The 25,702-nt window shown below is 39.1% G+C and overlaps 1 protein-coding gene, 1 long non-coding RNA gene and 1 pseudogene across 6 annotated transcripts in view; 1 reads left to right on the forward strand and 2 right to left on the reverse strand.

Moving 5' to 3' along the window:
* The window catches only part of LOC138368214 (major facilitator superfamily domain-containing protein 6-like), a 26,630-nt pseudogene extending 13,692 nt beyond the window's left edge, over positions 1-12,938 (reverse strand).
* Positions 9,586-25,702, forward strand: part of LOC123761621 (major facilitator superfamily domain-containing protein 6) — a 23,552-nt gene continuing 7,435 nt past the window's right edge. The window contains exons 1-2 of one of the 5 annotated variants that reach the window (XM_069330736.1): positions 9,586-9,837; positions 22,349-22,490. In XM_069330736.1, the coding sequence (XP_069186837.1) occupies positions 22,427-22,490 (64 nt within the window). In that variant the 5' untranslated portion in view covers positions 9,586-9,837; positions 22,349-22,426. Of the gene's footprint in view, positions 9,838-20,321; positions 20,432-21,245; positions 21,275-22,348; positions 22,491-25,702 lie in introns of those variants that run through there. The other 4 variants (XM_045747668.2, XM_045747666.2, XM_045747665.2 and 1 more) reach the window with 4 other exon arrangements.
* On the reverse strand, positions 18,463-22,434 carry LOC123761623 (uncharacterized). The gene is made up of 3 exons (XR_006773244.2): positions 22,304-22,434; positions 20,259-20,428; positions 18,463-20,088 (listed from the first exon to the last, which is right to left on the reverse strand). It is a non-coding gene; the product is annotated as an uncharacterized lncRNA (long non-coding RNA).

Here is a 25,702-nt window from a genome sequence, read left to right on the forward strand (position 1 = left end):
TATGTGCACATTGGTATGCACACGCAGTATGTGCACATTGGTATGCACACGCAGTATGTGCACATTGGTATTCACAGTATGTGCATACCAATGTAATTGCATTGTAATCATATTGGAAGGCACTCTTAGGTGATCACACCCATAAACATATTCTCCTACACCCTTAAATATCCACACACACACACACTCTTGCAGGCACACAACTAGGCAACTAGGTGACTAGGTGAGTACATGCGCTCAAGACCTAATATCCATTTGCACCTAGCGACACTTCCATACCCATTTATTGGAGGAAGTGGGAAATTTCAGTTAATTAAGTGGTGATTTCATGCTGTTAAGTTTCAGGGATTACATATAAATAGCACCATCATGCAAGACGGTATCATTTCTGTAGATAACTGGCACCATCTAGTAATAATAATCTAAATAATAATAATAATAAATAATTGTATAATACTATAATAATAATAAAAATAATACTAATAATAATGAGAGTAATCACACCAACGTGACTGCATCAGTGAGAAAATCTGTAGGAGCTGTGATGAGGGTTCGAACCTATGTGCTGGGTGTTCCCTCGTATGCACTCTAGAGACTAGACCACGACAAGGTAAAAGGATTGCAACCTGAAGTTCTACTGAGCACACAAAGATTTCCTGAGATCCAGAACAGGATTTTCACAAAATCCCCCCATGCACTCTGACTCTGTCATCTAGGAATGTTCTCCCTCTGATGCGTACTGATGTTAAAATGTTCCTACCTCCATATTTCAGGAAATAGTGGATCTTGAGTGGAAGAAGGCCCTTGTTAATGGTGACAGGCATGATGTAGTTGAGAGGTAGGCTCTACTCTCCAGGGGATGGGCAGCACTGCAGAAGCCAGCCTGGCAAAGCCACCACACACACTGCAACAATAATGCACCACTGTAAATTTTTCAATTTGATTTATAGTACATCATTTTAGAGTTGTTTTGCATAACCTTAAATAATGCAGAAACACTGATTCAAAACTGCAATACAATAATAAATCAGATGCACTTCCCAACTAATTAACCTGTGTAAAAAGTCTAACAGTACAAGCCCCAATACACCAGTTTATTGTCCTAATTGAACATTGCAAATAAACACCTATCAGAATAAATCAATTCCATTTAGATGGAGAACAGTTAATCCATCGATCACAACAAATTGACTAAATCAATGTAAATGAATGTGGACAACTGTAAATTATCATGAAACACTGTAAATATCTGTGAACACCTGTAAATGAGTGTGCATGACTGTAAATGATTATGCACAACTGTAAATGATTCTGGTCCTGGAGGGTTCTGGTAATCCAGTCCAACCCGTCCTCGACTCAAGTCCATTACATCCAGCGGTCGACCCCCACAGACGAATTCATAAATTTTTACATTCAAAACGGGAATTTTCTCAAGTATATATTAATATTATAATATATTAGCATATATAGACATAGGTTACGTTAGGTGTTTAGGTTCTGTTGGCGATTATTTGTATTTGTAGTACGTGGATGAACCATTTACAGCGTTGTGGTCCGAACAAAATTCATCAGTGAAGCACTTGTTCCGGAAGCGTTCGAACGTAATCAGTTGAGAGTCGTGTGTAAACCGTTTTTCATTCATAAACAGGGGGTTTGGCGGGTGGATGGAATCACTTTTTGTCTTTGTTTAGAGGACGGGCTGCATTTCCTGTCACCTAATGCCGCTATTCACCTAGCAGTAAGTAGGTACTCATGAGTTGGTCAGCTTGTTGTGAATATGCATCCTGGGCGGGGTCAGTAATACGTCCCTGGTTGTTGGGGGGGGGGGTACCTCGATATAAGCCTAACATGTTTGAATATACTCAGGCTTCCTGTCCCCCGACACAATAATTTATTAATTAAATGATCATGCACAACTGCAACTGATCATGCACAATTTTTAATTATCATGCATAACTGCAAACGATTATGCACAACTGTAAATGGTCATACACCACTGTAAATGAACATGCATAACTGCAAACGATCATGCACACCCGTAAATGATCATGCACAACTGTAAATTATCATGCACAATTGTAAATTATCATTTGTCAGATATAGATACAGTTCTTAAAAGATTCCCCCATTTTGCGCCCGGAAGATAACGTAAGTTCGTAACGTAACGTAAGTAACGTAATCTTATTTGATAAGGTGTTCACTTGAGACACTTAAGCAAGTCCCAGCTGTGACTGGGTATAGGTTATCTTGAGATGATTTCGGGGCTTAGCGTCCTCGCGGCCCGGTCCTCAACCAGGCGCCCTTTTTGTTACACACCCCGAGGAAACAGCCCGTAGCAGTTGTCTTAACTCCCAGGTACCTATTTACTGCTAGGTAACAGTGGCATCAAGGTGAAAGAAACTTTTTGCCCATTTTTCTCCGCCTCCACCGGGGATCGAACCCGGAACCTCAGTGGTTCCGGACTACGAATCCGAAGCGCTGTCCACTCAGCTGTCAGGCACCCAACAAATGACAGGATGAACAACCCAGCGGGTTTTCGTCCTATTGGGGGGTATTGTACATACTATTGTATGTACAATACCACAATATGTACCACAATATGTACACCGTACGTATTGTACGGTGGACACACCGCTGCTATGGCGGTGTGTCCACTCATAGGATGAGTGACGTTGACCAATAAACTCGCCCATCAGGGCAAAATTTAAAATTTAGAGGTAGAAACACCGAGCTCTGTGGAATCCCAGCTTACCTCTTCCCTCCATCCTGATATTTCCTCTCACTATAATTCTGTCTCGTGTCTGTTAGTTGCTCTTCATCCTAGGCTAGATATTATCTCTGCTTCCCAATTGTGTCTTAACAGCCTATTACATGGAAGAGTCAAAATGAACGATTCATCGTGGGGGTCGTATTCCAGGGACCTGCCCGAAACGCTAAGCGTACTAGTAGTGGCTGTACAAGAATGTAACAACTCTTGTATATATCTCAAAAATATATATATTTTAGACAGATTAAGAAGATTCAATCAACCCAACTTCTCTCCTTCCAGCCTCATCTGGTGACTCACATAACTGTGTTAGGCTCATCAGGCATGCCTCACCTCCCTCTATACACGGGCTGCATCTCAACTATGAAGTGTGTCTTCTCCAGATCACCATTTTATTTGTTCCAGTACATTTATTTATTTATTTATTTATATACAAGAAGGTACATTGGGTTAGAGAGAATACATAGCATAGTATTTACAATCTTGTAAAGCCACTAGTACGCGCAGCGTTTCATGTTAGTAATATCAATGTGTAAAGTCATTGCGCTTGAATATTAACATCACGTTCGCAGTTTCCCAGATATCTGAGAGCTTTCTATGTATCAGTGTCACCAAGAGTCCCGGTAGTAGATTATGCGTGCGTTCTCGACGCGCAATACATAATTTCCGGGTTCGAATCTCGGGCGGGGCAGAAATGATTGGGCACATTTCCTTTCACCTAATGTACTGTTCACCTGATGGTAGTAAGTAGGTGCTCAGGAATTAGTCAGCTTGTTGTGAAATTGCATCCTGGGCGGGGTTAGTAATTCTTCCCGAAACGCTTTGCGAAATAGTGGCTTTAGGCATTGTATGTACTAGCTCCATCTATAAATTTATCAAAATCTGTATCACCCCTTGTATGTATGTACTTTACCCAAATAAACATTTGATTTGAATTCCACCTTGGGGGAACGGGGGGGGGGGGAATGTCGATAAAAGCCTAACGTGTATGAATACACTGTGGCTTCCTGTCCCCTTCACACAACGAATGATTAATTATTATTATACTCTTACAGGGTTCAGTTGGCGGGTTACATATGATCCTGCTGCCTATCTATCCGATCTGTCTCCTCGAATAGTACATCATATTTTGACGTATAAATCCCCCCCGAGGCCAAAAACCCGATGTACTAAATATCACAGTGACTGGCTCAATTGATGCGATGTCCCGTTTTCTATTTCTAAGTCCTCGGCTAGGTTAGGTTCGGGCAATTTAGTCCATCAGTCTAGTGACGCTGAGAACGTTCGACAAGACAGGCTGTACCTATTAGCATTTACGTCAAGTGAGATTAACCACCTCTCGCTCCCTTACCTAACTATCGGAATCACCTCAAGTTACCTTGAGGTGGTTCCGAGGATCAATGTCTTCGCGGCTCAGTCTCTCATCCCATCTAGATATTTGTAGGAAAACTGGGGGACAGGAAGCCAGAGTGTATTCATACACGTTAGGCTTATATCGAGGTCCACCCCCCCTCCCCTGGTGGAATTGCTGACCCCGCCCAGGATGCTACCATACAACAAGCTGACTAACTCCTGCAGTATCTACGTGCTGAATAGGTGAATAGAGGCATTAGGTGAAAGGAAATGTGCCCAATCATTTCTGTCCTGCCCTGGGATTCGAACCTGAAATTCTCGACTGTCCGTCGAAAAAGAACACGATTGTACTACCGGGATATGTGCTTGCGTGCGTGTGTACCTGCGCACGTGCGTGTGTGCATGAACGAGCTTACTCTTGCCCAACCACTTGGGCTGGACGGTAGAGGGAGACGATCTCGCGTCATGCAGGTCGGCGTTCAATCCTCGACCATCCAAGTGGTTGGGCACCATTCCTTCTTCCCCCGTCCCATCCCAAATCCTTATCCTGACCCCCTTCCCAGTGCTAATATAGTCGTCATGGCTTGGCGCTTTCCCTTGATAGTTCCCCCTTGCTTTTACTATAATGTGTGTATACATATACGAGCAGCCTGTCCGCCCGAGCGCTCCTTAACGCCACTAAACTGTTATACACAGTTATACTTAAGTGCCCCAACCTAATGCAGGCGATGAGTCACAATAACGTGGCTGAAGTATGTTGACCAGACCACACACTAGAAGTTGAAGGGACGACGACGTTTCGGTCCGTCCTGGACCATTCTCAAGTCGATTGTGTCCGAAACGTCGTCGTCCCTTCAACTTCTAGTGTGTGGTCTGGTCAACATGCCCCAACCTAATGCACAGAAAACGGGACATCATGTCAGCCATTTTTTGTGTACATCAGTTTTTATACTTTATGCTTAACGTTTGGTATTTTTGTAAATGGTTATACAGTTTAAATAGGTTAATAATATTCAATACAATAAACTATGCAAAAAAAAAACACTTATCAGTTGATATGAAAACACTCACGGCATGATATACGTCAAAATGCGACGTGCTATCAGAAGGGAAGGTTGCTTGAGTAAGGTGAGGGGGTCTGTCTGGGGTGACACCAAGACAGGAGTCGCTCTGTACACACACAGGAGAGATATGATTGCCACACTGGCCGTACTAAGAAATGGCGTCAGAGTATTTCCCTCTGAATGATGCCGAAACTGGGAAAGGTTCGTTTTCTATACCAGGTAGCCACCCTACTTACTACACTACAGTGTAAAGGGTACAGTGGTGAGCTAGATTGTTTTGTGAGCCTGTGGCCTGAGTTAATGTCCACGGTTTCTAAAAAAAACGGCTCGACTCTAAAACACTTCTCTATTGTAACTATGCTTGTTAAAACGAAAGATATCACGACACATAACACGAAAGATATCACACTATTGCACGATAATCCAGCCCGTCATCTCGAGTTGCCACAACGGACAGGAAATGGTGTATTAAACCAGCCCGTCCTCCTCAAATTTCCCAATGCCAAGAAACTGTCGTACTAAGGTGCCCTTATCCTAACCTTAACAGAGGACCCAAAACAGAAAACGGGACAGTATGTAAATTTCGCCAGCCGCTACCATTTTGCTAGTACAAGTTTTGGTCTGAGGTTGAGTATACGTCAAAATGCGACGGTATATTAAGAGGACGGTCTGCACCAACACCCGAACCTAACCTAACCGAGCGAAACCACAAATAGAAAACGTGAATGCCTGTGAACCGCTATGATTTATAGTACAACATATTCCGCCCGTTGGGGGATTTTGACGTCAAAAAAAAACCATGTATTATTCGAGAGGACACGTTGATAAGCTTGCACTGCAGTATAACAATATGTAAACATAATCACCACCGCCGCTAGTAACGATGATAAAACACAATCATTAATAAGAAAACCTAACAATCATAACTGACAAGTCATGACTTTCAATGTCAGGCCCTTGCGTAAGACAACCCTCACGACCCCTTTGTCTCCAAAGATGGCTTCATATTCATAACACAGCGCTCACAACCACTACCCTTCCATATGTCTTCCACTTCAACAATATACCAGTGGATGACAACGTAACTTATTGGAACACTGGGAGCGTGAACTGTCTGGTCCTACTGTCTTGAGAGGATAGGCGCCACCAAGGTGGTGCACAGATCCTTCACTGGGATCCTTGAGGATATAACTGTCAGTGGGGCAGGTTATCTACGCGGCAAATGCTTTCAAAGGGGGGTTCAAAGGCATATATATTTTCACGCGTGGAGCCCAAAGTGTGCTCTACATATTAAGTAAAGTCATGTATTATTTACTGTAGGGTGGCCCAAACGTTAGTGTACGGTAGGGTGGCCCAAACGTCCATGTAAATTCCATGTAGGAATTTCCATGTAAACGAAAAAAAATTGGAACGATTAAATTTAGCATGATTGATTTTGGATTACATTGGCGTTATTTACTAAGCCTAAAACAATAATATCTTATTTTAGAAGTGGTTTTTAATTACAATACCCTATCAAAACAATGTTAAGTCGATCTATTCGACAAAATATGGTTTGGCTGTAAAATTAGCTGTGCTACCTCTTACTCTGTACGTGAGGTGTGGCAGGGAAAGCTTTTTGCCTGTAAACAGAGAGCTGTGGCAAGAAGAGCTCTTAGCTTGTAGACAGAGAGCTGTGGCAAGAAGAGCTCCTAGCCTGTAAACAGCGAGCTGTGGCAAGAAGAGCTCCTAGCTTGTAAACAGAGAGCTGTGGCAAGAAGAGCTCCTAGCCTGTAAACAGAGAGCTGTGGCAAGAAGAGCTCCTAGCTTGTAAACAGAGAGCTGTGGCAAGAAGAGCTCCTAGCCTGTAAACAGCGAGCTGTGGTAGAGAACTCTTAACTTAATTGATAATGGGTCATTTTAGTCCCTATTCGTGTAAATGCCGTCGAATTCATGGAATGCCGGAGCACCGTTTGTTTAATTTGGTTTATTATGGACTCCAATCATACCCATCCTGTGGGCGGTGGCGGAAAGATTAGTCACATAATTTGTTCAGGAACTGAACTCCTATGTTCTCCATTCTAAACAAATTGCCCGAAACGTTGTGTGTATATTATATATATATATATATATATATATATATATATATATATATATATATATATATATATATATATATATATATATATATATATATATATATATATATATAATTATATACATATTATGCTATGCAATATATATAATAAGTATTCTTGCGAGAATTTATCTAACTTATTAATTATATTGTAGCTATTGACTGTACTACTATGAATGCATTCTATGAACACGCCAAAATTTGTACAAAAGCCAATGTATCTTCATTTGTATTTGTCTATCCTGTACCCCCGCACCCCGTCAGGGTTTATATACACACACACACACACACTTCTCGGTGTATATAAATTAAAATTATTTTGGTCCTATAGTACTGTATGTTCAGGGATAAAGTATACTTGCTGGTTGGTCATTAAGCAATTGCAGTGGCCTTAATTCTCCAGAGTTTTACAGCCCTTGGGCCAGATTCACGAAGCAGTTACGCAAGTACTTACGAACGTGTACATCTTTTTCTCAATCTTTGGCGGCTTTGTTTACAATTATTAAACAGTTAATGAGCTCCGAAGCACCAGGAGGCTGTTTATAACAATAACAACAGTTGATTGGGACGTTTTTATGCTTGTAAACTGTTTAATAAATATAACCAAAGCCGTCAAAGATTCAGGAAAGATGTACACGTTCGTAAGTACTTGCGTAACTGCTTAGTGAATCTGGCCCCTTATGCCTCACACCAAACCCCGCACGCATCCTGTAGGAGGGTTTAGAAAAAGACTTGAAATACGCGACAAAGATGTTGGTTAATATGTAACTTTGTAAGAAATATGTTGGTATTTCTTTACCATTTGTAATAAAGAGTTGTTACTAAACTCTAATTTTTTCACATTCAATTAAACAGTGATCTAGTCCTGTGAGAATAGTTAGGCTGAGAGTATACATTGAGACAACTCTGCATCAGCAGGAAGTACAAACTCCCAGAGATATTTATAGCAGAGCATTGTAATATCTAGAAGCCTGATGATGTTTGATGATAACATATGGCTCGTCTTGCATAGTATAAGTAATGATGAAATTTACATTCGGCTCAGATTTATGCAGAGTTGAGGTTCCTGATGCATTATTGTCCTTAGGCTGTTTATAGACAAATTTAAGTGTATAATAAGCTCCTTTGAGAGCATAGGCTTTGGTAACTCATCAGGTAACTCGTACAGTTCAAGTTCAAGTATGTTTATTGAGACAAGAAAAATACATCTGAAAGGGATAGAGTAGCTTAGGCTATTTCTACCCCCCCCCCTATTTCTACCCAACTCGTACAGATCAATAAGAGATGTAGTTTATATAACTCTGTTACCGTCATTTATAATTTTGTTATATCTATACGTTTTCTTGGCTCAGAAACAAGCATGGTACAATTGTATCTTAAGAAGTTGAGCCCTATATAGTTCTATGCAGTTTCCAGGTTTTTAAAAGGGATGATTTTAATATGATTTTTTTGTTTTAGTGTATTTTCTACCACAGATGTGGCCATATATTTACAATGCTACCAGCACAGTGTCATGAGTTATTGAGCACTCAACCACAGAAGGTTATTGAATGACCTATCACCGGCACTTTGTTAGAAATAAAACCTTTCACTTCAGATATTTAAAACGCAAATGTTTTATATATATATATATATATATATATATATATATATATATATATATATATATATATATATATATATATATATATATATATATATATTATATATATATATATATATATATATATATATATATATATATATATATATATATATATATATATATATATATATATATATATATATATATACAAGACCACACTGCTGGCGTTGTTGATCTTTATAGTATAAGCTTTCTATGCTTCTATTTTCTTACTAGTGAGCCAGGACTGAGCAGCGGAAAATTTTCACTGCCTCAGATAGTTTCCTACGGCCACCCCATTGAAAATTACTAACAGAATACTCTACGCTTTATAACAGAACTTTTCCAGCTGAACCAATGCAGTGACGTACACCTTCCCAGAACCTATATGTATTCGATATTATTATTATTATGCATCAAGCTTGATGTTACTTAAATAACAAAAAAACCAAGACTAGTTAACTTACAACAATTTATAAACTAAGATATCAGCCACTGAAAAAAATCTTAGTAACCCTTCAAAGCTTTTCTCTATGGCTGGTAGAAGGAGTTAGACATTCAATGCCTCGTAGTCACTGTTAGATAAGTAAACAAGTGCAAAACTAAAACCAAAATTAGGATTGTGTAAACTGTCAACAGAGGCAGTTACCGAGGACGCTCCCAGGCGGGTGGCAGTCAGTATTGCTATGTGGCGTGGAGGCAGCACACTGGCCAGTAATTTTGGACACTGCCGCTTGCAGTGACAGCGATGAACAACAAAAACACAAATAACGTTAAGTGCAATAGCCTCGTCCTACTAATGAATGAAACACGTTGGGAGCAAATTAAACAGAGAGACGGAGCCAGGGTGTTACACCACTCTTAAGTGTCAACATGAGCCGTCACAGACAAGGAGGACTGTGCTTGCCTCACGGTGAGTCACAAGACAAATCTGCATTTTGTACTTCAAGGACAAGCTGAGATATCAATGCTCAGCCGTACGAGGCGCTAACATAATATATTAATATTGCTGGACATACTCTCAAACTTATTCGTAGCAGAAACTGGCAATATATGAGATGAATATGATAGGTTTGTCCACGAGCCCCTCCCCCCCTTTCCATCCAAGGTATTAATTTTCATGTTATTAAAAGGTTTCATGTTGCTGCTAAGCTTGAAGATAATACAATACCAATATTTTGTCTTGTTGGAAGCTGAGCACTATATAGTTCGTAACACTATATAGTTCCGTAAGTACACCGTAACACAAAATTGGACACTAATCGTTAACGGGGAACCCCTTTTCATAGTAAGCAAGGCGTCCTCTCACTAATCTCACTTCCCGTAGAGGTACGGGAAGCCTCCTGAACCAGCCTTCTGTGTAATATGCTCGTCTTGGCGTCAAAAGAAGAATAGCTGCACATGAGCTAAATTCCCCCACTGAAGGAGCATAGTGGCTGGACACCCACTATGGTCTAAAGCCTATTGTGCCTTACGTAATCCTTTAGCGTAACCGTTGACAGAACGTGTGCGAGGTGCACAATAAACTAGCTGCAGCTGGCGGCAGCAGTTATCACCTCACTACAATAGTGAATGTTCACATGCAATAAAGGCCAGACGAAATAGACACGACAACAAAAAACAAAATACTTGTGGAACCAAGATGCCGCAAAGTGCCACGGGCGTCATATTGTTGACTCCATATATTGTTATGAGCGATGCATTGTTAAAAATGGAGAAATACCCAGCTATAATTTCGCTCCAGCCTTTCTGCTTCGCCAGTATAACTTTAATTTTTTGGTCGACATTCGACACCCTTAACCATTAGTGAGTGTTTAACCCCAGTTTACCCAATACCCTTACTTGAGTCACAATATAAGTTACTTAAATATTCAAAATTCCTACAAATTCAGAATGCCTACATGCCTACGGCATATAGGCATTCTGAATACGGCATGCAGGCAGTATTGCCTACGTACATACTGGGTTTACCTATGTATTTAAGCCACGGCTCTCAATACAACCAGGTCCTTTAAAAGGATAACAACGTTAATAAACAGTTAGAGGTGTTAATCTGGAACATTAATAGACTCACATTTTTACCCCGAAAACCTATGTGCAACGGTAAGGTTTATTCAAAACAGAACTTTTCTAAAATATAAATTCATATTATTATTTATTAGCATATTGTGCATATTTAAGCATTGGTTAGGTTAGGTGTTAAGGTTCTGTTCGCGATTATATTTCAAGTACGTGGGTAAAACATTTACAGGGTTGTAGTTTGAACAAAAGTCGCCAGCGAAGCATTTGTTCCGGAAGTGTTCGGACGTCAACAGTTGTGAGTCGCGAGTAAACCGTTTTTCATTCATAAACAGGGGGTTTGGCGGGTGCATGGAATGTACTCTGGGTCTTTGTTTGAAGGACGGGCTTATTTCTGTCCAGCCCGTGATTCGAATCTTGAATTTCCGATTGTGAGACGAGGACGAACCCCAACTACACTACCGAGACTTGTGCATTCATCGTACAGACATGTACACAAGTCAACGCCGGCGGCCAGACATGCAAAACGAATATCCACAGCCTAAAACAGTATTATCTTTCAATGCACTACTGCACATCCTATGTCCTTCACATTACAAAACCCACACCTAACACTTACCCCCGATCTCATTATCATCCATTCGCTCCTGGCTGATGTTAATGCTAAACACGCATATTGGATCCAATGACGTTAATGTAAATGGGTCCAGTTCGTACAACAATCTTAACCCCAACACATGGAAATATTAAAGTATAATTTGCTGATTAATACCAACACATTGCCAGAAGCAAACTAGACAACATAGCTCTACACTCTTGACTATTAATTGACATTGAGAAGGTAGTAGAGGCCAAGACCGTCAGTAGTTTCAAAGCTTTATATGACAGAGTGCTGGGAAGACGGGACACCACGGGCGTAGCTCTCATCCTGTAACTACACTTAGGTAATTACACTATGCATAGCGATCATTTTATCATTACGTGTACCTCTAAGATACACAAGCCTCAAACTACGAAGAGGCTAGTTTTATATACTGTATATCCAAAACTAGCTATTTTATACACAAGTCAATGGTTTACTGAATATAATAAATTACCCCCTTCACGATAAATTAATTTGACTGATCTATACATATCTAATAATCTCGCTCCTCAGATTATCAACACACAAAAAAAGTTCGTAGCATATCAATAATAACTACAATACTTTAGCATAAAAATAAATCGTCGAGATACTTTATATATATTTGCTTATACACCTTCCTCTCTTCTGTTACAGGACTTGATAATGGTCCAGGATGGACCGAAAAGTCGTCTTTTTTTTTTTACTTTCTGACGTGTGGTTTGGTCATCAGATCGCTGAGTAAAAAAAAAAAATATAACTGCTTTTCATCCCATTCCTAAAGAACCTTCTGAACGTTTATCCTCAAATTAGAGAATTGCGGATAATATGGCGATCTACCCTTTAACGTTTTAAGCAAGATTTCACCAAGACAAATAATTTTTTTACAGAACAAATTGGTAGATATCAAACAAGATCACTTATTTGAAATGGTCTTGTTCAAATTGGGAGATATCAAAAAAGCCCCCTAATGGTCCTTTTTCACCCATTGGGTAACAAATACATGATATATCTTACCTGCAGAAGACGTAAATACCAAAACACTGCAACACTTTATAAAGTACATCTGAAAATATCCTCAGGGATTACCTTTGACATCTCACCGGCTTAATCGCACTTGTGGTATAGCGGTCGTTACGAAAAACTGAAGTTAGCGTAGAAACATTTCACACACACACACTTAAGTTTCCCCTTGAATACAGATGACATCCATTTTCTATAAGCCCGCTCTAACCTTTTTCGCACCTATACGACCTGATCTTGACATTATTTACCAAGTTTCATCATCCAGTAAACACGCGGAACAAACAACAACACTGCCAAGATTGCACACAAACACTAGGAAATATTGCTTCCACTTCGTGCCACAAGATACGTACACAGCTTGGAAAAAAGGGGGGGCCCAAAAGACAGATCCATACCTTGGAGGGAGCAAAAGATCGACCGCCCCCGACGGAGTCTGAGGCAGCAATGGTTGCCGGCGGAGCGGCGAGTCTCGCCTCAGCCGGAAACATTGCCACTTCTTGCCATAAAGTGCATTGCTCTTGACCTTGACAGGTGAGATTGAAATTGAAATATAGTTTATTGAGGTAAAATACACACAAAGGGATGAGGTAGCTCAAGCTATTCTCACACCCCGTTCAGTACATCGTGTTAATAGATATACACACATCACAAACAGTAAACATATTACCAAACATTCTGAGAGATAAACATCTACATTTCCTACAGGTGAGATGTTTTATTGCTGTATTTTTTTACGATTTTCAACGCTGATGGCAAGGCGTTTAATGGTAATGTATTTAATAATAATTTATGTAATTGGTAATGCATATTGAAAAAATCAATTTATTGCAGAGAGAGAGAGAGAGAGAGAGAGAGAGAGAGAGAGAGAGAGAGAGAGAGACAGACATGACGAGTCAGGTTAGAGAGTGTGTATGGTCATTAACTGACTGGGTTACGGACCGATTAACCTTGCCTGAGGCTAGAGGTGACCTTTATACAAACCTTGCAGGCTTCTTCACTCAGATCAGTTTGGTTGTTGTTGTTGTTTTAGATTCAGATACTTAGAACCAAAAGTTCCAAAGTAGCACGGGCTATGGTGAGTCCGTAGTGGACTTACCTAGCACAGGAGCGGGGTTGTATCTGCGGTGTCAGTTTGATAATTAGCATTCGCATTAAGCAAGTCGCGTATATGAATTCAATTGCATTATTGTGCAGGCATACGTGTGTGGATTGTCTTAGAGAACACAGGTACTAAATACCAAGATAATTCCAGGTGAGACCACACTTATGAGAATTTCAGATATTGAAACTTGAAATAAAAACAAATGTCTGAAATCTAGTTAATTTTTTTTGCTGTAATTTACTATATTAGTCACAATTATCCACTTGATCAATTTAGCTGATAACTGCCTTGAGGTTAACGGATCTCTCTCTCTCTCCCAGCAAGATTTAGTCACTGCTGTTATCTATAAAATCTCTGATTAGCATTTGTTCTTTATTAACTTTAAATAAAAAGTTATATTGTTACATAATTCTTGAGGTTATCTTGAGATGTTTTCGGGGCTTAGCGTCCCCGCGGCCCGGTCCTCGAGCAGGGATTCTTTTTGTTACACATATCCAGGAAGCAGTCTGTAGCAGCTGTCTAACTCCCAGGTACCTATTTACTGCTAGGTGAACAGGGGCATTATGGTGAAAGAAACTCTGCCCATTTGTTTCCGCCTCCACCGGGGATCGAACCCGGAACCTCAGGACTGCGAATTCCGAGCGCTATCCATTCAGTTGTCAACACAGAACAGAATCAGACAATCAGTTGATTGACAGTTGAGAGGTGGAAGGGGGAGGGGATGGGTAGAAATAGCCTAAGCTACTCTATCCCTTTCAGATGTATTTTTCTCTTGTCTCAATAAACATACTTGAACTTGAGAGGCGGGACCAAAGAACCAGAGCACAACCCCTGCAAGCACAACTAGGTGACAGACTGTGATATAACACAACACAATAATCAATGAGTAACAATATAATGATATACATGTATCACCCCGACACTTAATGGTGTCGGGGTGATGCGTAAGTGTAAGCCACTCGTAGTGTAATACGTAGTGTAAGCCACTCAATGGCTTACACCTCAATGGCTTACTCTTCCACTGGTCTCTGGAATGGGTAAGATGCAAGGTGTCACATACACACAGAAATCACTATAAAATGAATTGATAATAATAACACCGTACAATTTAAATACATAAAAGTATAACAAATACTTAATGTGTTTTTCGTGTGTGTAACACAAGGTAGTGACGGATACAGTGTTACACAGATGGCTGTAGAGCAACACAAGGAAACACTATAAGAACAAGAGAAATATTTGTACTCACTTTAAAGACCGGCCGATCACTCACACCTTGCATACATACAACGTTGAACTGTAGATACTCTGATGAAATACTCCAGCAATTTCTGCACGTTATAACATGCGAATAACAATCAAACAAAGGGTGGCAACTGTAGACAACTCAAGCAATGACCATACGTTGTGACATGCCAGTAACAAAAGTTGACACAGGGGGTAGAAGGTGCAACAACTCAAGCTGTGACAGCACATGGTTAACATGCGAGTAACACGTTGGGGTACTCTAGGTGGTAGGTGCATGCTGATAGAACAGGTGTACAGTGGTCGTGCGTGGCGCAACACGGTGGGTGGTAATGCCACCCACCTACCTGTGTGTAACCGACAGCTACACACAGGGTGGTAATGGCGAGTGCTAAACCTTGGGTAAACCTTGGCGAGTTGGGTGTCAGTGACACATGGGTTAGGCTATCGATTGACACTACTGCCACACACGCGTTACGAAGTCAGATGTTTCACATACACAATCAATGGCAGTTTAACATTTAACCTTTACTTTATAATGGATGACAGTACACTAATGAAAAGCGTGTATTCAAGTAAATATGTGGATAAAAGGAGAACAATACCAAGAGCATAGCTGAAACTTCGACACCAAGTGCATGGCTGGGACCCCCAACACCAATTACATAATTGGGGGTCCCAACACCAAATACAGTATATTTACAATTAGGTGAAACAGAGGCATCAGTCAAATTCTTGCCCGTCCCAGGATTCGTATCCAAGATCAATCTGTTGATAACCAGTGTGATACAGGGCTACAGTTTCCGTAGCTACAGCTGGCCAACTAAATAGCTGTATTTTCCCATCTTTACGAATTCGTCAATCGACTGTGCACTTTCGCAAAAATGTTAACTTATTCTGGCAGTCGAGCCAAACAATCATACAGAGATTTTCTTAAAACGCTAAAGATAATCCGGTTATTCACTAAGGGGAAACGCCAGTCATTGTGAGAAGTGGTCCATTGCACCATAATTAATACATATTTCACAAGGTGATGAAGAGATAAGATAAATAGGCGGCTTGTGAGATGTTTATATAGAACCACTCGTTTTCATATCTTTTCATATTTTTTTTTGCAAATGAAAACCGAAATAATATATTTCCGTTGCTCTTCTACTAGGCTATGTGATGTGTTTGTAAATTCAGAATATGACATTCAGTTAATACATGTCGGTAGCTAGCGTAGTCGGTTCGTAAGCAATAAATCTTAGGCTTGATTCCCGTGCAAGAAGAGACGTTAGAGTATGCTTCCTTACACCTGGTACTTCCGTTCACCTTGCAGTAAAGAAGTAACTGGGAGTTGGTATCTGTTGTGGATTGCATCCTGCGAAAGGATTTTGACCTAAGTCCTTAAGGGAACTCGATTATTTTTATAGACTTCCTCTCCCCAACAATGGGTAACAGGCTATCTGTCCTCAACAATGGGAAACCAGCGCGTTCTCATAAACAAAGGCCAAAGTCCATTCCATGCACCCTCCAAACCCCCAGTTTATGAATGAAAAACGGTTTACACAACTCACAACTGATGACGTTCGAACAATTCTCGAACAAGTGCTTCGCTGACGACTTTTGTTCGAACCACAACGCTGGGAAACCATTAGGTCTTCCCAATTTTTTTCACGGAAGGAAATTGCTGCCATTTTCCAACATGGCCGGCATCCATTTAAATGTTTCCCTAAATATTTTAAACTTAATCCACTTGTGAGCCTTAAAGAGCCTTAAAAAGTCCACAATATCTTCTTGAATGAATTGTATATAATTAATACTTTCTATATATTTGCAAAACTTCGACATACCTGAATGATGTAAAACAGTGTACAGTATATTTGCAAGTCTATTAATATAATTTTATTTGACGATAGAGAAAATACATTTTTTTCCTCCTGCAACGGCTACTCTATTGTGTACCCGATATTCCCCCTGAAAGTGGTAGCAGCTAAAGCCGTCTAGAAACTCTAAATTTATGTTCGATTTCAGGCAGAACTGACTAATCAGGGAGGGGCAATTTGAAATCCACCAATAAGATAAGCTACCTGGATTAGCCAACCAACGAGCAAGCATCAGTTGAGTCGAGCTTAGGCCAGGATTTACCAATGGTGTACGCAACATATATATTTCCTTAATCATGACGACTTTGCATTTATTAAACAGTTTACGAGCTACTAGACTTCACGACCTAAGGTTATCATTTGTATAAACAACCTCGTAGTGCTTCGCTCATTAACTTTAATAAATGTAAATAAAGCCGCCACAATTGAGGAAAGCTGTACAGGATTCATAAGTGATTGCGTAAGTGCTTGAAGAATCCTAGTCCGAGGTCAGAATGGGAATCACTTGCGACGACAGGGATAATTGTTCCATTTTGGTCCTTTGTATAAGTGTGTACATGGTAGCTAATTGTAGTGCCGCTAGCTGTAGTGCCGCTAGTTCTGTTTGTGTGGGGGTCGGCCAGTTGTTTAACCGGAACTTTCAAAAACATAGGAGGAATAATATTTTGCGATTCAAAGTCTGCTCTTCATGCAATCGAAAACTTCTGGAAGATCGACAGCAAGAACTTCATATTAGCAATTATAAATTACCTAATTGCTGCACAGAGTAAAGGGTTTCGAATCCCCTTTTTATGGATACCAGCACATATAAATATAATCCATCATAATGACACAGATATTGCAGCCAAATTAGCATGAAACAAAGATAAAGTTGAATTAGACCAAGGGATCTCCATCTCTGCTGTCAAAACTATATTGTTCCAAACACTCAGGTCTGATAGGAGAGAAATTACTGACTCCCAACGACCTGAAAGCACCAGTATAAAAAGCTATGATTTGTTCAGATCTGAAACCTATGTTTATGGGCAGCACAAAACGTCCACCAGACTGTGCGACACAGTAGTTGCCAGGATCAGGTTGGGTTACCGTTACCTGTGGCAGGTGGCTACAGGTGACGGATCTCCCAATCCTGAGCACTGCAGGTGCAAACTCTGTGAGCAGGAACTGGAACATGATCTCCCACACTACATCACCGAATAACGAGTTATCAGACCCATTGGCATGAGGTACCTGGAGCTTTGCAATTACTTTATTCGCTCTCGAGTTATTGAGGATATGGTCATATTGCACCCAAAATTTGTCAGTGCAGGCCATTGAACATATGGCCCTGTATGACTAACCATCCTGCGGGATGGGGACTTTTAGTATCACTTACTTTATTCACGCTTGTGTTCATGATGATATCCTCATATTGTACCTAGAGTTTGTCAGTGCAGACTACTTATCACATCCCTCTGTACGACTAACCATCCTGTGTGATGGGGATTTTTTTAGCATCACGTAGGTAGCATTTTGACACACTGTACTTCCCTTCGTCTAGGGCAGCTGCACAAATGCAGATGTAGCTAAATGTATTAATAAAAAAAAAGCGTGTGCATGATCCTGTCACGAGAAGTTTGGCCAGTGTCGACGTTGGATTCTCACTATTGACGACGATTGTTTCCCCATTGTCTCACAATATTCAGGAAATGAAGAAAGATTTGGAATCAGGATGGTTCTTTGTCATGACGCGTGAGGCTGAATTAAACACCCAATGAGCGATGCGTTTGTTTTATTAATGTTCTAAGTGTCTAATGAAACCTGTACAGATTAGAATTTTGATCATTGAAGGATAAGTTCTAGGAATGTGTTCGAGACTCAAGACTACATACAGTGCATTGTAGAGTGATTGATTTTCGTGGAAGGATAAAGATGAGACGAAGGTTAGAAGGGATGTCAAGCCTGGCCTCCTAGGCTTCCCCAGGATGAATGTAGCGTGAAGACTAATAATAATAAACAACAGGTTTTTTGATGGTCCTATAATATCCCTGATCCTGTATACAAATAGTTATATATTAGCGAAAAGACCATCACTGTATAATAGTTGTAACTATTAATTAAAATTAAAAATCTCTGCAACCAGGTGACATTATAATTATAAGGTATGCAGGATGGATGTAATTGTTAATGCAATAAACTCCGTTGAGGTCAGATAAAGATCTTTTGGGGCCTCTGTAATCCTATTTTGCCCCATGTAATCCTATTTTGTGCTATCGCTCACAGGATGGGGTACATAATAGTGTTGATGTTTCCAGCAACAACAATCAAATCAAGTGATGATATGTGGCCATCCTGGCTAAGTGCTTTCTTGTGATAACTGCTTGGTGAAGTCACCTATAGTCGTGAGAAATCTAACCTAGAGAGAAGTGACCATCACCAGCAAAAAAACGATTTCTATATGCCGGTTTTTACCCATTTTGCTATAGGCAAACATTGAGAAAATTGGTGATTAGCTACTGCTGAAAATAGTTACATAAAAATTTACTAAACTGGTTTTCCTCATATGATCAAAACATGGAATGGAAACATCATTGCCTAGAAGTATTACGCTTCGGTCACTCGTGTTTAAACCATAGAAATGATGAAAATAAACCCTGCCCCTTACTGTTCTACTTTCATTGGTCCGCTGAGTCTTGTATCTTTACACGACCTTTTGCCTTAAGGTCATGAGAGACCCTACATCTCCTGCATTGCTCAGAGACAAATTATTCAGTCAAAAGCTCATTTTATGCCTTATCCTAATTGTTTTTTGTCTGGAACATTACCACGCCATTCGATTTACAACAAGGTCCTCAAAATTTGCTGTAAACAGTCGAACAGTTTAGAATTAATGCCCCGTTATTAATCCTCCCTTCCCCTGGGCTCGAACCCTTGTAAACTTGTGTCCTGCTCCCGAAAGGGCATCTCCAATATTAATTTAATTAACTTGAATAAAGTTGCAAATTAAAAAGGCTTTGTAGTTAATTCTGGCTATATAACTTGATAAAGTATAAAAATATGTATTGTAAATATAAAGCACATCAACTTTATATATAATATTTTTTTTGTTTAAAACAATGAGTACAAATGAGAAAATGTGTTGTTTTGCCCCGATAAAAAAAGAAACTATAGTTAAATAACATTTGATGAACCAGTTCCTGATCACAGATGACATCAAGAGCCTGTTAAGGGCCATTAGCATGCAGATGAAATCATAAACCACACTGGGCCAGCCAGAGGCTTAGGGCCCGCGCAGGAATATCCCTGAAAAAAAAATACGTGTCTCATTTTAATTACGACCCGAGGCATCTATAGCACGTGGATATAGTGTCTCGGGACACTATATCCACGTCCAAGTAACATAATGAAATAGTAAATCAATAAATTGTCACAATGATAGTCATGAAATATCAGTAAATTTGAGTAAACCGAACCTCAATTATTTCATGCATGAGGGAGACGTGAGTTTGGTAGCACCTGTGAACCATGGTATTTTTTCCACCTTGGTTGACAGCTGGAAACAAATGATAGCGACCAAGGTTGGTTGCCTCATATGTACAAGTCGCCACCATCTCGTCTGCTTCACTCCACTCCACTCCTTACTCTGGTAAGATGAAGACGTATCAGTTATAATATTATATAAGTTTCCTCATTAAAACACACATATTACTGAATATATATATATATATATATATATATATATATATATATATATATATATATATATATATATATATATATATATATATACCACAGTGTCACGTTACCCCCATATTCAATATTTTTTCCCTCATTGTGCTAATTTACACCTTTTTATTCATTCATAATGATTCAGGGTTATCATATTTACCTATTTATGTGTCGACTAAATCAGTTTGAGTACCTTCATTGGCCCTTGTGGGTAGAGAGGTTAAATAAATATCATAATTGCAATGATAATTATCATAACTGAATCAATTACTAATCAATGTATTGGCAAAAACAAATAGCTTGTATATGCTCTTCAGCCTACATATTTTACATGAACGAGAATTTATGGTCGTTTTGAAAATTACTCGTGAATACTCTGCACTTAAACTGAAAAAGCTTCAGGAACTAGAAGTGAAACTAAGTTGTCCATTGAGTGAATAAACTCACCTTAGTCTCCCTCCAGATGGTATTCTGGACAGGTTTAATTTTTCATTGACATTTAATAGCAGTTGACGTAGTACGAATCATTTTCATATTCATTTTAAAGATGAATATAAAAATAACGTATATGTGTGAGATGTGTAGCCATATGGACAGGGTAGACGGTGTGAGAGGATGAACTGATAGCTATATCAGCTAATGTCTACGGAGAGATAAGGGGGTAACCGGAATATTGACGAAGTTCTCACAGTTAGCATTCAACTAGGCTACCAGTCTCTGGCCGTTCAGCTTGTGGCGGGGAATTAGATTCCTGTGAAATGTAAAGTGTGAACAAAGACACACAATACAAAGCATTACAACATGTACACTGCACTATGTTGAATACTATTTTATTGTTAGTGATAAAATACCGGAAATTCTTGTGCTGAAATTGTTTTTGCTTTTATTTTATTAAGTAAAATATGTAAAGAAAGTATAAACATTGTAGAACCTAACCAACTCTGTATCACTGTACATACTTCCTGCAAAACGTCCATTACACTATAATATATACAAAGTTGAAATATGATATAAAGTTTTATCTTAACTCAACTATAGATCTAGAATGTTGTTAATTTACATAGCAGTGAACACAGTAGTTACTTTTGCTGTTCCGTTACTGCTACTTGTACTAATAATACTGTATCTACTGGTACTACTTATATATATATATATATATATATATATATATATATATATATATATATATATATATATATATATATATATATATATATATATATATATATATATATATATATCACACTTCTAAAGCAAAATAATCTTAGCTTTAGAAGTGAAGAAATAAATTAATAGTAAGAAAATAAATATCACAAAAATAATATTGAATGCAGATATATAATGTACTTGTGACCAACCCGCCCTCTTACAAATTAGGTCGCTTTTCGCTGGTATGCACTACGACCAAATATCGACGTAATTCAAAATATAATTTTTTTTCCAAATAAATTTTGGATTTTTATTTTTCCAAAACAGCAAGTTAAGGGTCCTCTGGTAGGTTAGGAGGGCAGGAAGTTCTCCTAAGGTTTTAAAACGTCATGAAAATCATTAATTGAAAGTTTTTCTCGTAACCTAGCAGCCTAAGCCAGAGGACCCAAAACAGAAAACTGGATACATCACTTTCGTGAGCCGATTTTTAATTTGAATTCGTGGATTTTTAGCCTGAGTGCCCATACCAGCGAAAAGCGACGTAATTTGTAACAGAACGGACAAACAGTGCACAGACCAGTATTATAATTAACTCATGATCATACATGGAACTAAATTAGAATAATGCGCTCAACTCAACTGTGATTTTGCTGAATTTTGCAGTGATAAATAGACCTTTTTGCAGCAGTTGTGGGAGTCGCTCGGTGACTGAGTGGTTGGGTGGCCGGCCAGTAGGCGAGTGTGGTCTCACAGGGTAAACGCCATGGCCTTCAAAATCAACAAAAAATTACTTCCCATGAAGATAGTATATTTCTTCAAATACGGAGGTAAGTGTGGAGTGAAGAATTTATGGAAGGTCATTGATGAAGACGGATATTGAAGTGGTGTGGATGAGAAGAATGCCCAGTAAGGTATAGATTTTGTTTTATTAACACATTTAGGTACATATGCATTTACACAGCCATCCTAGACTATATGAAGGGGGAGTGCATAGTATTGTAGGAGCTAGCTACGAGATGCTTAAAGATCCTCATTAGTCTGACATGCAATCCGTAGGCTGCACTGGCAAACTTTGGATGAATTATGAGGCTATCATCAGGAACACCTGACTGAATAAAGTAGCAAAATAAACTGAAATTTCCAGACTCTCTGAGGATGTTTTGTCGTACACCTGTGTCGTGTTGTGTTTAGCAGGTATGTGATCGGCACTGGCAAACTATCACTACATACAAAATAGTAACAGGAATTGACAAAATTAACAAATATGAATTCTTGAAACCTGTAACTTCTAGACAAGAGGTCATATAGATTCAAACTAAGGAAACAAATATGCCGATAAAATATTAGAATGTTCTCTTTGCAAACAGAGTGGTAGACAGTTGGAACAAGTTAAGTAAGAAGGTGGTGGAGGTCAAAGCCGTCAGTAGTTTCTAATCTCATCAAACTCAACATTCCTTTTAAGTGCAATCTACCTGTCTCTGATATTCCCCTTTATCTGTACCCCACCAATCAAGTATCATACACACCCGTCACCAAGAAAGGTAATGAGAATCTTGCTCTTCTCAAAGCTATTACACTTAAAACAATTGCCTCTTCCATAGACAATTCAAAATCTCACGAGCACTGTGTCTACACCGACGGCTCAGTCCAGTCGTCTACTGGACGGACTGCAGTAGAATGTAGGTTTTATAAAAATAATATTTATACACAGAGTATCAGTGTCAGGTTAAACAACGGGCTGATTGATCTCCACACAAACAGAACTAGCGGCACAACAACTAGCTACCAGAACATTAAAAAACATTGGAGGAGGAATAATATTTGTGATTCAAAGTCTGCTTTTGAAGCAATTGAAAACAACTTCTGGAAGATCGACAGCAAAAACCTCAAACTAACAATTATAAATGACCTAATCGCTGCACAGAGTAAAGGGCTTCGAATCTCATTCGTATGGATAGTGGTTGCAAGGATCAGGTTGGGTTACCGTTACCTTGTGGCAGGTGGCTGCAGGTGACGGATCTCCCAATCCTGAGCATTTAAAGTGCAAACTCTGTGAACAGGAACTAGGGCATGATCTCCCACACTACATCACCGAATGCCCAGTTATCAGACCCATTGGCATGAGGTACCTGGAGCTTTGCAATTACTTTATTCACGCTCGTGTTCCCAAAATTTGCCAGTGTAGGCTACTGAACATATAGCCCTGTATGACTAACCATCCTGCGAGATGGGGACTTTCAATATCACTGCTACCTTATTCACTCTTGTGTTGATGATGATATCCTCATAATGCACCCACAGTCTGCCAATGCAGACTACTTATCACACGCCTTTGTTCGACTAACCATCCTGTGTGATGGGGATTTTAGCATCACGTAGCTAACTTTTTGATACGGCTGTACTCCTCCTTCATATAGGCAAGGGTAGCTGCACAAATGCAGATGTACCTACATGTGTAAATAAAAAATATAAAAAAAATATTCAAAGCCTCGTACGACCAAGAGTACTGGGCAGACGTGACGTCCAGCGCGTAGCTCTCATCCCGTAACTACACTTAGGTAATAACATTCTCAGACGTACCCACCTACTCTCACATCTGTTCACCAAATTTGCGTAATTTTGCATTTATTATACCAGACACGTGTTAAAAATATGTGTAATTGGTTTTGATTGGGAATGTACCAAAGAGACTGCAGGAAACCAAAGAGTATGCTATTTTTACAAATAAGTGTTAGTATAAATAACTATAAATAAGTGTGTTTGGTTAACCCCCCAGTTAACTGGACATGCTGAGTTAATGTGGGTGGAGAACCAGAACTTTCAATGTCCATATAATAAAGACTCACAGTACACACACACACACACACACACACACACACACACACACACATACACACACACACACAATAATTGAAACAGGAATTTCCTTAAGTACTTTCTTATTTGAATAATACATCTTCAGAAGGAATGATTCTTTCTAAAGATGTATTATTAAAATACGAAAGTACTTAAGGAAATTCCGATTTCAATTTCTCCTCCGTAGTCTGACACATTTTTCATCACATGTTAATTTTCGTGATTTACACACACACACACACACACACACAGTCTCTCTCTCTCTCTCTCTCTCTCTCTCTCTCTCTCTCTCTCTCTCTCTCTCTCTCTCTCTCTCTCTCTCTCTCTCTCTCTCTCTCTCTCTCTCTCTCTGTATATATATATATATATATATATATATATATATATATATATATATATATATATATATATATATATATGCATGCAACAATGATCAACAAAAACACTGATCCAAGTATGCGGAAAAACCACATGTGAAGAATTAGAATGCTGGACACGTCTTCGGCTCAATTCGCCTTCATCAGAGCAAGATAGAAAGTGACTCTATCTTGCTCTGAAGGCGAATTTGAGCCGAAAACGCGGTCAGCATTCTCTAATTATTCATATGTGGTTTTCCCCATATATATACATATATATATATATATATATATATATATATATATATATATATATATATATATATATATATATATATATATATATATATATATATATATATGTCGTACCTAGTAGCCAGAACGTACTTCTCAGCCTACTATGCAATGCCCGATTTGCCTAATAAGCCAAGTTTTCCTGAAATAATATATTTTCTCTAATTTTTTTCTTATGAAATGATAAAGCTACCCATTTCAATATGTATGATGTCATTTTTTTTTATTGGAGGTAAAACTAACGTAGATATATGACCGAACCTAACCAACCCTACCTAACCTAACCTAACCTATCTTTATAGCTAGGGTTAGGTTAGGTAGCCGAAAAAGTTAGGTTAGGTTAGGTTAGGTAGGTTAGGTAGTCGAAAAACAATTAATTCGTGAAAACTTGGCTTTTTAGGCAAATCGGGCCTTGCATAGTAGGCTGAGAAGTGCGTTCTGGCTACTAGGTACGACATATATATATATATATATATATATATATATATATATATATATATATATATATATATATATATAATAAACCTCGTAAG

Source organism: Procambarus clarkii, chromosome 24 (assembly GCF_040958095.1).
Source record: "Procambarus clarkii isolate CNS0578487 chromosome 24, FALCON_Pclarkii_2.0, whole genome shotgun sequence".
In the NCBI taxonomy this organism is placed as follows: Eukaryota; Metazoa; Arthropoda; class Malacostraca; order Decapoda; family Cambaridae; genus Procambarus; species Procambarus clarkii.